This window comes from Phyllostomus hastatus, unplaced genomic scaffold (assembly GCF_019186645.2).
Source record: "Phyllostomus hastatus isolate PE091 unplaced genomic scaffold, TTU_PhHast_1.1 phas_scaffold_317, whole genome shotgun sequence".
Classification (NCBI taxonomy): Eukaryota; Metazoa; Chordata; class Mammalia; order Chiroptera; family Phyllostomidae; genus Phyllostomus; species Phyllostomus hastatus.
The window spans coordinates 1,199,944-1,212,626 of record NW_025334023.1 but is presented as its reverse complement, the minus strand read 5'-3'; the positions used below and the strand labels follow the sequence as shown (position 1 = coordinate 1,212,626).

The 12,683-nt window shown below is 43.3% G+C and overlaps 1 protein-coding gene across 2 annotated transcripts in view; it reads right to left on the bottom strand.

Annotated features, from left to right (window-relative positions):
* RNF121 (ring finger protein 121) overlaps nucleotides 1-12,683 on the bottom strand; it is an 82,254-nt gene that overhangs the window by 4,560 nt on the left and 65,011 nt on the right. For both annotated transcript variants that reach the window (XM_045818145.1, XM_045818147.1), the window contains exons 7-8: nucleotides 1,635-1,768; nucleotides 914-1,015 (exon numbers count right to left, since the gene is read on the bottom strand). In XM_045818145.1, the coding sequence (XP_045674101.1) occupies nucleotides 914-1,015; nucleotides 1,635-1,768 (236 nt within the window). The remainder of the gene's footprint in view (nucleotides 1-913; nucleotides 1,016-1,634; nucleotides 1,769-12,683) is intronic.

Genomic DNA, 12,683 nt, shown 5'->3' with positions numbered 1-12,683 from the left:
GAAGACTAGCCTTGTGTCTGAGAATGAAGGGAAGTCCCAAGCATCTGCTTGACCATGGAGTTACTTAGCTGTTTCTAAACTAGTCCCTGCAAGAACCAGACAAGGAACCTAAAAGGGCCTGTCTCCTGTTCAGGGACTGTGCAAATGTACTGGGAATGCAGTGGCTCCCACACAGCCCAGCTAGTGTCCAGGGAATAGGGAACCACAGTACAGAGAAAAAGGGCAGCTGGGAACAGAGGGGAGAAAGCTGGGTCTCTGGATCCCAGGGGGAATGAAGGAGACAGGCAGAAAAACAGCTGGGTACTTTCTAACAGACAGCCTGTGAGGAGAATGAGGGTGAGGGTATAGTGGGGAAGGCTGGCAGGGTAGGAAGTGGTAGCTCAGAAGAACACAGGTCGTCTGTTCATAGTGGATGGGAGTTCCTCAGCCATCCCTGCAACTTGCAGGCCCTGCACAGGTAAGACCACCATGGTCTCCAACCCCATATGCCATAGACAAGGCATCATCACCCACTAGTCATGTAACATTGAGCAAGTTACTCAGTCACCAACTGTTTCATCTGTAAAATGAGAGTATTACCCAAGCTGTAAAGTTGCTTGAGAATTAAATGAGATTAATTATGAGTAGATCACTTAACACAGTACCAGGAATATAGTAAGCAAGCAGTAAGTGGTAGGTGCCATAACTACCCACTTATCCTTGAGGATTCTAGAACGATGATGAGAAGCTTAGGCATTAGTCCTGCCCCATGTTCTACCCCCAACTTTCTTAGACCTGAGGCCAAACAGAATGGTGGACATGTACCAAATTGGGGGCAGGATGGAGGGCCCCAGGAGGACTCAAATGCCTGGTCACCATGGCCAGTGCTTTCTTCCCACTGCCCACTCCCAAAAGGAACCCAAACAAAGGATACGGGTTGCTGAACATCCTCTTGAGATCTACCTTCTCCTTGCAGTAGGGACATGTCTGCTTCTTTCCCACAATGCACCAGCCACGGATGCAGAACTCGTGGAATCTGAGCATCACCGGTCAAGGGAAATAATGGCGGGCAGCCAGGGTGACCACTCCAGCTCTGTGCCAGTCTCTAAAGTGCCCATGCACTAGCTCTGGAGAAAGTTTCAAAAGCCTGGCTTCACCCCTTATCAGCTGTATAATCTTGGGTGAGTCCCTTCTCTCTGAACCATTTTACTCATATGTGAAGTGAGAATCATGATCTCTACTTTATACAGTCATTCTGGGGGAAAGTGTGGATAACGTAATACACGGCAGAGAATGAGAGCTAAGTACATGACACATCTTAGAAGTGTTATTCGGGGATCTGATTCTAAAACAGGGGTGCAGTAAGAGGATACTCTTCCCCTGTGACCCATTCCAATCTTGGGCACTAGTGCAGCTTCAGGCTCCTCTCTGAGCCATCCAGGCTATGAATACAATTTACATAAGAGTGGCTCCCATTGGTAGGGAATAACAAGCAAGGCTGTGGTTGCCACTCCTGGGTGTCGGCTTCTCTAGCAAGGAACATCACCCAAATGTCTGCCCTGTTGTGACTATCCTACACTCTACGGTTAGGGCACCATGCCCCTTCCCTCCCTGACTGCACTGTGCATGTGACCCAGGAGCTCCATGCAGGATACACATGATTGCAAGACAGCCTGTACGTGTTCTCGATGATGCCTTCTTCACTGACATCCACATGGATCTGCTGGCCACACACGGCACACATGCTGTCCGAGAGGTGTTTGGTAGGTATGCCCGACTCGCTGTAGAACTGGGAGAGAAGAACACAAGGAAAAGACAGGAAGACGTGAGAATCAGACACAGTGGGAAGCTACTACAGAGGCCTTACGTCCTCTAGCAAGAAAGCAAAGTTGCAGGGGGGGGTCACAAAGCCAGAGGACATCTTTTGACCTCAACAGGGGAAAGGGACATACCAGAGATGGGTTGGGAGGTCAGATCTAATAGGACCTGGAAACTAGGCTGGGTCGGCCTCAGGGACAAGGAGAATGGCAGGGAGAAGGACTCAGGGCTGGAGACCAGGAGCTACTGTCAGGTAAGCCACCCTGTGGCCCGACTATGGTTCCACAGACATGGACAACATCTCTAAGATTCAAAACTGAAATATCCAGAGCAATGCTGTTTTGGTGATAAGGGAATTTTCAGACACTTGTGGCAGCAGCAAAAGAGGTTCAATCCTTTTGGATAGCATTTGGCATAGTATCTCCAATTGTCACACACTTTCACCCACTGATTTTGCTTCAAGGATTCTAAATAAATACAAATGTCAAGAAAGCTTCATGTATACAGATATTCATTTAAGTGTCATTCATAATTAAAGAAGCAAAGAGTTTGGCACTTCCTCTAAAAGTTACACAAAGAGCCCTGGCTGGTGTGGCAATGGATTGAGTGCTGGCCTGTGAATCAAAGGGTCGCCAGTTTGATTCCTGGTCAGGGCACATGCCTGGGTTGTGGGCCAGGTCTCCAGCTGGTGTGCACATGTAACAGGCAACCACACATTGATGTTTCTCTCCCTCTCTTTTTCCTTCCCTTCCCCTCTCTCTAAAAATAAATAAATAAAATCTTTTTTTAAAAAGTTACACAAAAAAATAACCATATGACACAGCAATTTCACTCTTAGGTATATACCTCCCAAAAAATGAAAACAGGGAATAAACACACACTTGTATGCCAGTGTTCATCACAGCACTATTCACAATAGCCAGAAGGTGGAAACAATCCATGTGCCAATCAATACATGGATAAGTAAACAAAATGTGGTATATCCACACAATGGAATGTGATTCTGTCATTAAAAATAATGATGGTCTGCCCTGGCTGGCGTAGCTTAGTGGATTGAGCACAGGCTGAGAACCACAGTGTCGCAGGTTCGATTCCCAGTCAGGGTACATGCCTGGGTTGCAGGCCATGACCCCCAGCAACTGCACATTGATGTTTCTCTCTCTCTCTCTCTCTTTCTCCCTCCCTTCCCTCTCTGAAAATAAATAAAATCTTAAAAAAAAATGATGTTCTGAAGCATGCTACAACACACACAAACCTCGACAACACTAAAGAAGGTGAAATAAGCAGACACAAAAGGACAAATATTATATGACTCCATTTATATAAAATACATAGGCAAATTCATAAAGACAAAGTAAATTAGAGGTAGTCAGGGATTAGGAGGATAGAACAGGAAGTTACTGCTTAAGGGGTAAAGTTTCTGTTTGGGATGACAGTTACACAACACTGTGAATGTAATTAAGGTACTAAATTGTACACTTAAAAATGATTAAAATAAAAAAAAGTGATGAAAAGAACAAAAAATAGATTATCATGTGGAAAAAAATGGCTAAAATGGCCCTGACAGGTATGGCTCAGTTGGTTGGGTGCCATCCCACAAAACAAAAGGTTGTTGGAATGATTCTGGGTCAGGGCACATACCTAGAACCTAGATTGCAGGTTCAGTCCCTGGTCTGGGCACATGAGAGAAGAAACCAACTGATGTTTCTCTCTCACATCAATGTTTCTTTCCCTCTCTATCTCCTTCCCTTCCCATCTCTCTAAAAGTAAATTAATTAATTTAAATGTTTTTATATTGCTAAAATGGCAAATTTTATGTTATATACATTTTACCACAATTAAAAAGTTTTATAAAAAAACAAAAACAAAAAAAGGAAATAACCATAAATGATCAACAACTAAGAATGCCTAAATAAACTATGGTATGAAGTCAAGGGATAAACAGGCAGCCAATCAACTGAAACTTGAGATATATAGGGTACAGAATTGGAGGCACAGTACGATAGGTACTAAATATAAAGACAAGCCCATATCCACACAAGAAAAAAGATCAGGTGGAAATATATCAGAATGTACACAAAGAAGGTATTTTGGGTGGCTCAGTGGATTGAGTGCTGGCCTGTGAACCAAAGGGTCACTGGTTCAATTCCCAGTCAGGGCACATGCCTGGGTTGTGGGCCAGGTTCCCAGGAGGGGACACATGAGAGGCAACACACACATTGATGTTTCTCTCCCTCTCTCTAAAATAAAAATAAAATCTTTAAAAAATGATGTTTTGGCAGTAGGATTATAAATGATTTTTCCTTTTGCCCACTTTTCTGTACTCAAATTTTCATTAATGAATATATATTACTTTTAAAGATTATTTATTACCATGGATAATTGCAATGGATAACCAACTCCAGTCTCCAAAAAGAAATTCTAAATTTTGCATACTTTAGCTACTTATCATTTCCTTCTCACCCCAAGGAGAAAAGACTTGAAATTTATTCATTAAAAACTTTTAAGGGCTGGGAACCAAAGTGTCGCAGGTTCGATTCCCAGTCAGGGTACATGCCTGGGTTGCAGGCCATGACCCCCAGCAACTGCACATTGTTGTTTCTCTCTCTCTCTCTATCTCCCTCTCTTCCCTCTCTAAAAATAAATACATAAAATCTTAAAAAAAAAATTTTAAGACCTATAGTTTGTTTCTTTTGTTTTAAAAATTGTTATAAAACATAAAATTTACCATTTTAACTATTTTTATTTTATTATTTATTTTTAAATTATTTTTTTGGATTATACTAATATAGTTGTCCTGATTTTTCCCCCTTTGCTACCCTCCAACCAGCATCCTCCACTCCCTCAGCCAATCCCTACACATTTGTTCATGTCCATGGGTCACACACATAAGTTCTATTTGGCTGCTCCATTTCCTATACTGTACTTTACATCCCCATGGCTATTCTGTAACTACCTATTTGTATTTCTTAATCTCCTCACCTCCTCACCCATTTCCCCCTCCCATCTGGTAACCATCAAAATGAATTTGGTTTCTGTGATTCTGTCTCTGTTCTTGTTTGCTTAGTTTGTTTTTGAGATTCAGTTGTTGATAGATATGTATTTATTGCCATTTTATTATTCACAGTTTGATCTTTTTTTTAATAAGTCCCTTTAATATCTCATATAATAATGATTTGGTGATGATGAACTCACTGGTGTTTTTTCCTGTCTGGGAAGCTCTCTATCTGCCCTTTGATTCTGAACGACAGCTTTGCTGGGTAAAGCAGTCTTGGCAGTAGGTCCCTGCTTTTCATGACTTTGAACATTTCTTGCCAGTCCCTTCTAGCCTGCAGAGTTTCTTTTGAGAAATCAGCTGAATCTTATGCAAACTCCCCTGTAGATAACTAACTTCTTTTCTCTTGATGCTTTTAAGATTCTCTCTTTATCTTTAACCTTTGGCATTTTCATTATGATGTGTCTTGGAGTGGGCCTGTTTGCATCCATTGTGTTTGGGACTCTCTGTGCTTCCTGGACTTGCATGTCTATTTCCTTCACCAAACTAGAGAAGTTCTTTCATTATTTTTTTCAAATAGATTTCCAATTTCTTGCTCTTTCTCCTTTTGGTACCCCTATAATATGAATGTTGGACCTTTTGAAGTTGTCCCAGAGGCTGGTTATACTACCCTAATTTTTTTGGATTCTTCTTGTTGTTCTGATGGATTGTTTTTTGTTTCCTTATGTTCCAAATCATTGATTGGATTCTCAGCTTCATCCATTCTACTGTTGTTTCCCTGTAAGTTGTTCTTTATTTAAATTAGTGTATACTTTGTTTCAGACTGGATCTTTTTTATGCTGAAGTCTTCACTAAGTTCCTTGATCATCCTTATAACCAGTGTTTTGAACTGTGCATCTGACAGACTGCTTATCTCCATTTCATTCAGCTCTTTTTCTGTAGTTTTTATCTGTTCTTTCATTTGTGCCATGTTTCTCTGTCTCCTCATTTTGGCAGCCTCCCTGTGTTTTTTTCTATATATTAGAGCTGCTCTGACTCTGTGCCTTGGTAGTGTGGCCTAATGTAGTAGGTGTCCTGTGGCACAACGTCCCCTATCACCCAAGCTGAGTACTCAAGGTATGCTGTTCATGTGGGCTGAGTACACCCTCCTCTTGTAGTTGAGCTTTGGTTGCTGTTGTTGGCACATCAATAGGATGGATTTATCCAGGCCAGTCAGCTGCAACGATTGGCTGTGACCACTTACTACCAACCTCCACCCTCCGTGGAGAATCAGCTGTTAGGGGCAGGGTGGTGGTGCTTTGATGTGGTCTGTAGCTGTCTACTAGGTGCCATGGCCCTGGGGTCTCCCGGGTGGTGCAGGCCAAGGTGAGCCTCCACCTGTGTTTTGCTTGGGGCCACCCTACCTTAGGTATAAAGCAATGTGAGATGGCTGCTACTTGTCCTGGGCTTGGAGATTCCCAGACAAAGCCAAGCCGTGAATCTAGGCTGGCTGCTGCTGGTACTGGGCCTGGGGCTCACTGATTCTGGCTAGTGCTTATTTGAAAGGATTTAGGAAGTTGTGCAGTGTGACCCAAGACCAACCATTCATATGGAGAAGCAGCTCGGGTGGGCCCTTAAGTTGGGAGGGGCAGAGTCTCTAGGGACATCCAAGGTGGGCCAAACACCACCGTTTACTGAGCTTATTGGCTCAGTGGTTCTATGGGGGTGAGGGCTCAGAAAAGGGACAATGGCCTCTACTAGCACTGAAGCCAGATACCCCAGTTTCTCTCAGTATGCCACTGAGGCCTTTCAAGCTGCTATCCCTGTGCTGGAACTCAGAGGGAGTAAATCTGAATAAGTCCATGTGTGGGTTCTTTAAGAAGAAATGTTTGGGGCTCCATCAGTTTCTTCTACCAACTCAATCCCTGCTGGTTTTTGTGGCCAGACTTCTTTCTCCTGAGATGTCCCTCCTGAATTTTTATCCACCTCACATGGGTGTGGGATCAGCCACTCTGCATCTGCACCCCTCCTACCAGTCTGGATGGATGTGGTTTCTGTAATTATGTAATTGTCAGACTTCCATTCAACTCGATTTCTGAAGGTTCTGAGTGATGGTTGTTCTATTTTTCAGTGGTAATTTTGATGTGGTTGTACTAAGAGGCAAGTCATGTCTGCCTATGCCACAATCTTGACCAGAATTCCCTGGTGCTGGCAAAGGGAGGGCAGAGTGGATTAGAGACACTTGAGGAGAGTCTGGGGATGGTGGCTCTGGAAAGAGAACTGCTCTGAGGTAACAGCTGCCAGGACCCACGTGCTGAGTCATTCTCCAAACTGCAGGAGACATCTCTCTGTTTTAACTATTTTTAAATGTACAGTTCATTTTAAATATATTCACATTGTTGTACAATTAATCTCTATAGCTTGACATCCTACAAAAGTGTATAATGGAGTTTTTAAAAGACTGCATATATTATTATAACCTTATCTGTAGATTAAGGGTACTTAGCCTTCATGTATTTTCTTAATTGAATTTGCTCTGTTCTTTTGATTCCAAGACACTATCTTCTGAAAAAGCCAAAGCCCTGAGCTGGGTGAGGAACAGCAATGGAGGGGAGGCTGCACATGTTGTTGGGACAGGCAGCAAGGAAGGATGACAGCAGGAACACCAGCGCAGACACAGCCGTGCCTGCCAGAACCTCAGCTGAAGCTGGGGGCTTCCCTCACTCCAAGCTGCCCTTCTGAGGAATGGCCTCTTTTAGTCATCGGAACTGCTACCTGATCCCAAGAGTCCTCAAAGCGAGAAAGTAGGGTGCTGAGAACCACCTTGCCTGGTTTCAGAAGCTGTAACCCCCCATGGCTAAGGCTGAGTGAGAGACCTTGGGACCATAAGCCACTAAGGAGACAAAGCTTATCTTCCTGGCAGGGGTGCCGCTTCTGCCCCCTTTTACTTCACTCTGCTTGGTCCCAGGTGGATGACTGGTTAGCCAATGATGGGTAAGATACCTCAAGGGAAGGATGACCTAAGATAGGCATGGTTGCAAAGGGGCCCTCAGGGAAGGACTTGGGGGGCTATAGAAAAGGGGGGTGGTGGACCCTCACCCCTCAGCTTTGACATAGCCTGAAACAATGCCAGAGGGTGGTTTCCTGGGGTGATCAAGCCTAAGAAAGAATGCATAAAATCCTGTGAAACCTGCTTTGCTAAGAATGCTCTCACTTTTCTGATAAGGGTCCAAGCATGAAATGAGTTTGTTTCCCAAAGTTCTATGGCCCTTTAGCTAACTGATTCTGACTCAGAATAAGCCCTCATAGTTCTTTGTATGGTATCTATTGTTTGATCACTACTGCCTGACAATGACAGATGAGCTTTCCATATACGCCCTGTATTCCTGTACAAATCGAATCCAATAAAAGCCCATTGAGGAACAGGCTTGAGACCCTTCTCCTTTTGAGAGATCAGCCACCTTTCCTCCCCAAGCAGATCATGTCTTGGTAGACTATTCTCAACCGTGGTGGTCGGGGAGGCTCTGCAGGTGGAACCACCGCCCCCCCCCCCGCCCCCCGCATAGCTGTCATACTGCTCCAACAATCCATGGATACAGAGCTTCCTGCATTTACCCCCACCTCACCCTCTTGCAAAACTGTGTGAAGTGGCTCAAGGTGAGCTCTCTTACTATTGCAGAACACTAAAAACAAAGTGGGACTAGGATCCAGACTCTCTGGCTTCTTCCCAAGGGGTCCCATCAATATTTATTGAAGCTGCAGAATGATTAGCTACTTAGCTCCCTGAGAAGCAGTTATTCAAGGTTCTGATTTATCAAGAGTGCAGAAGACAGTGGAAAAGGATAAGCGAGAGTCAGAGGACAGGACCAAGTCCCTTGGGAGTCCACTAACTACACAATTATCAAAAGCTGGAATATGAGATTGTTAGTATTGGTGGTGGCGGTGGAGGGAACCTCTGAGAAACACCCATCCAGAGCTCAATAGCCTTATGGTTCTGAAATGTTTTCTGACTTAGAATTTCTAGGCACATCAACTGAACAGAGAAAGACCAAAAGGTCTGAGTCCATCTCTGGCACTGAGTCCCTGCACGATCGTGTAGCACAGGAACAGGACCACTCCCTCTGGCTTACAGCACTGGCTGACAGTAAAAAAACAGGAACACTCCAATGCAGGAGATATGTCAGAGCCCTGAGGAAGAGCTTTCCCTCAATTCATCCCCGAGTTCTGCCCACCAGGACACTGGAGCAAAAGATGCAGATTCAAAGGGAACTACAGTGGGAGGGAAACCCAGGAACATATTTGTTAGGCCCTAGTTCCTTGCATTCTCCTCGCAAGGCTAATGTGGCAGCAGGGAGGCAGGATCAAATCCCTCAATGTTTCTACAAAGTCATCAGGTAATCGTGCCAAGTCAGGAAAGCCCCAGCAATCCCACAGCTCACAGAAACCAGACAGGAGACACTAAGGTTAAGTTGGGTGAAGTACAGGAGGTGGATTTCAGTTTAACTTCAAGAGCCTGATTCCTCAGTGAAAAGAGCTCAAGGGGCCACATGGTGTGTTAGGATTAGACAGACCTAATTTCAGTCCTCTGTTACTGTCTTGATGACCTTGAGCAATCCACCCAAACTCTTCCTTCCCTCCATCAAAATATATTGGGCACCTACTAAGTACGTGCCAGCCACTGGACAAGGTTCTTGGGATATAATGCAGAAAAACACAGACCTGGCCTTTGACCTCATGAAACCTAGAGCTAGGGAAGACTGGCACTTTGTTTATTCATATGTATATATAATTATATATAATATATTATGTAGTATATATCATATATTATTCATATACATGAGAACTAATTATTAAAAAGGCTAAACTAAGAATTATTAAAAGGCACTAAAAGGGCTATGAAAGAACACTGCAATGACAGGGCTCCTAACTAAGCCTAGGTCATCTGTGAAGCCTTATTTGAGTAGCATTTTAGGCTGAGAGGGAAAGGATGGGTGGCAGTTAACAAGATGAAGACGGGCAGAAGTGAAAAGAGGCACCGAGGCTTGATGTACTTGAGAAATGGAAAGGAGCCTAATGTGGCTAGAGAGTTATAAGAAAGGAAAGCAGTAAGACCTTATCAGCCATATGAAAAAATTCTGTACATGAAATGGAAAACATCTGAGGGCTTTATTTAAGTAAAGAAGAACATAATCAGACTCAAATTCTTAAAAAGATCACTCTGTCTTCTGTGTGAAAAATTAATTGGAGACAAGGCCAAAGAGGATTCAGAGAGGACAGCTGAGAGAGAATTATAATTCTTTAAAAGCAGTAAGTGATGGAAGCCTGTACTAAGGGGATGGCTTGGGCTCATTTGATGGCAGTAAAAACTGAGGGAAGTGGACAGACTGATGATGCCAAATAGACAGCTGAATTATAAAGGTCAGAAAAGAGTTCTGGATTAGAAATCTGGAAGCCATGGAAAAAGAAAAGGGAAATACCCTGGTAAACAGTAGAGAATGACTTCGGTTTGAGCTCAGAGGAACAATAACATTTAAGAAAAGAAACCGTTAGCAGAGGAGACAGAAAATATCAGCAACAAAAAGAAAAGCAGGACTGGGCAATGCTGTGAACTCTGCAAAATGCTTTACATTAACTATTTGTTCCTTACAACAATTCTATCAGCCTGGTAATATTATTACAGCTAAGAAAACAAGATCAGAGAGGTCAAGTTACTTGCTCAAGAGTACACAGCTAATTAAAAGTGGATTAGAATTTGAAACCAGGTCTGTCTGACTCTAACCCCCAAGCTCTTTCCACTACTTTAAGTCACATGAATGGGCAGCTAGTCCTATCCTGATGTTATCTGGGGCCACTGAGGAGATAACTCTGTGGTACAGAAACTGCTCAGGACAAAGTGTGAGGTAGACCCAGTGTAGATGAACACTGTGTTACTACCCTGCCTGGAAGAAGCCCCATAAATAGGCTTATTTCACAATCCTCCACCCTCCCCCGCCCCATCCCAACATGACTTTTGGGTGTGAATAGAAACTATACTGACTGGCTGTCACAAGCTTATGACCTCACAGTGACAAGCTGGGAAAAAAAAAACCCAAATATCCAAGATTCCCTAGGCTCATCATAAGAAGAGAGTTACTTTAGTTCATATTACAAATTTCTCCTCATTAGACAAACCAAACAGCTGTTCTACACTAAACAGTGGTGTGGAACAGTGAAAAGGAATTGAGAATGCTTGTTAATATACTTATAAACCTCCTGGTTCCAATTCTAAGAACCCTGACATTAATAAATCACTGATCTTTATAGGTCAAACCACTCTCAAAGGGGAACCAAGTGAAGAATAAGACCTAGCTCCTGGCCGGTAAGCAGAACAGCTGCAACATCATCTATAACTCTCTGGGGTAGGAGTTTTGACCACAGAATGTACAAAAGACTATAAAAAATGATCAAGACTGAAACTGTGGTATATACATACAGTGGAATATTATTCAGACTTAAAAAAATATCTCAATAGGTGTAGTGCATCCAAGAGAGTACTTTGAAGATGACTGAAGTTTTAACATTTAAGAATACACAATTTTTTAATAAACAAATTCTGGTTTTGGGGGTCTCCCCTTGTATTTGCTATGGGAAACAATGAATGCACTCCTGGTGACTCATCCAGCAATATCACAAGCCTTGCAGTCTTCCTGTGACCCACTCCCTGCCCTGAAATGGGAACCAGGGGAAATAGCAAACTGTCTACAGTTAGGGTGAGCAAAGCCACACTATGCTAGACAGGAGTTGGATAGAGTGGCTTCTCTTAAAGGGACAGCCATTCTCAATGTCAATTACACAGGGAAGAGAGACATGTCCTCATATAAAATACCAGGATTTGGAAGGCTGGCCTGAGGAATACAGGAGGGGTGGCATATTTTTGTCAGGGACATAGGCTCTAGGTGTAGACATTGGAAAAACAGATGTCTAGATGTGGTGGGCGGTAAAATGGCACTAGCTACACAGAGGTAGGCTGAGAATTGGATAAGGCAGGGTCTGGAAGCCCTACAAAGGCAGGCAGCCTGTAAGTTAGATTAACCTCGGTCAAGCACCCATGGTTTATATTCCTGCTATCTCCCCAACCTTTTCATAAGGTCCAATGTGAATGTGACTGACTGTTTGATGCTTCTGTTCTTGTGCTAAGAGGTACAGGAAAGTACATGGGTTTGTTCTTGGGGCAGGATATTAGAGAATGAACGTGGAGTGGTGGGGGTACTGGATTCCATAAAGGAAGGACAATGTAGGGGGTCAAGAGCTGGTTTTTGAGGCACTCTTCACCTCAACAAGAAATTCTCCTGCCAGGCCTTTTGGTAAAGCTGGGATTTGTCATAGCTAGGGAATTATGTTAATAGGGATTATCACTTGTAATTATTAGAGTACCCAGTAATTCCTCCCAAGAAAATGGAAAGAGGTCCAGCTCAAATCCTAGAGGAGAAGCTAACTTGTGGATCAATTCTGAGCTCAGTCCCATTTGGACAGAAGAGGGATTCCCTGAATTGGTTATTAGTGACCCACCTGAGGAAATTAAGGCTATGCTTAAATTGGCAGCTGATAATAACCTTGAGAGAAAGTTGGCAACAACCTGGGAAAATCAGAGAATGGGTCCTGTAAAAACAGAATGAGAAGAAAAGAAAATCAATGGAGGATAAAGGAAAGGATACTGATAAGAGTCACTCTGAAAAGCTGGCTATGCCACAGAAGCAGTCTTAGAGAACAGCTGCTGTTGCACGTGAAGTTAGTAATTAGATTACCTAAGGTCTAGAAATCTCTTCTCGGAAGTGAACTGGTTAAAGAAGACCTGAAGCCTGCACACATGTGTAAGAGACAGCAAAAAAAAAAAAAGCTAAAACATGACAGTTGTTAAAAAAAAAAACCTATA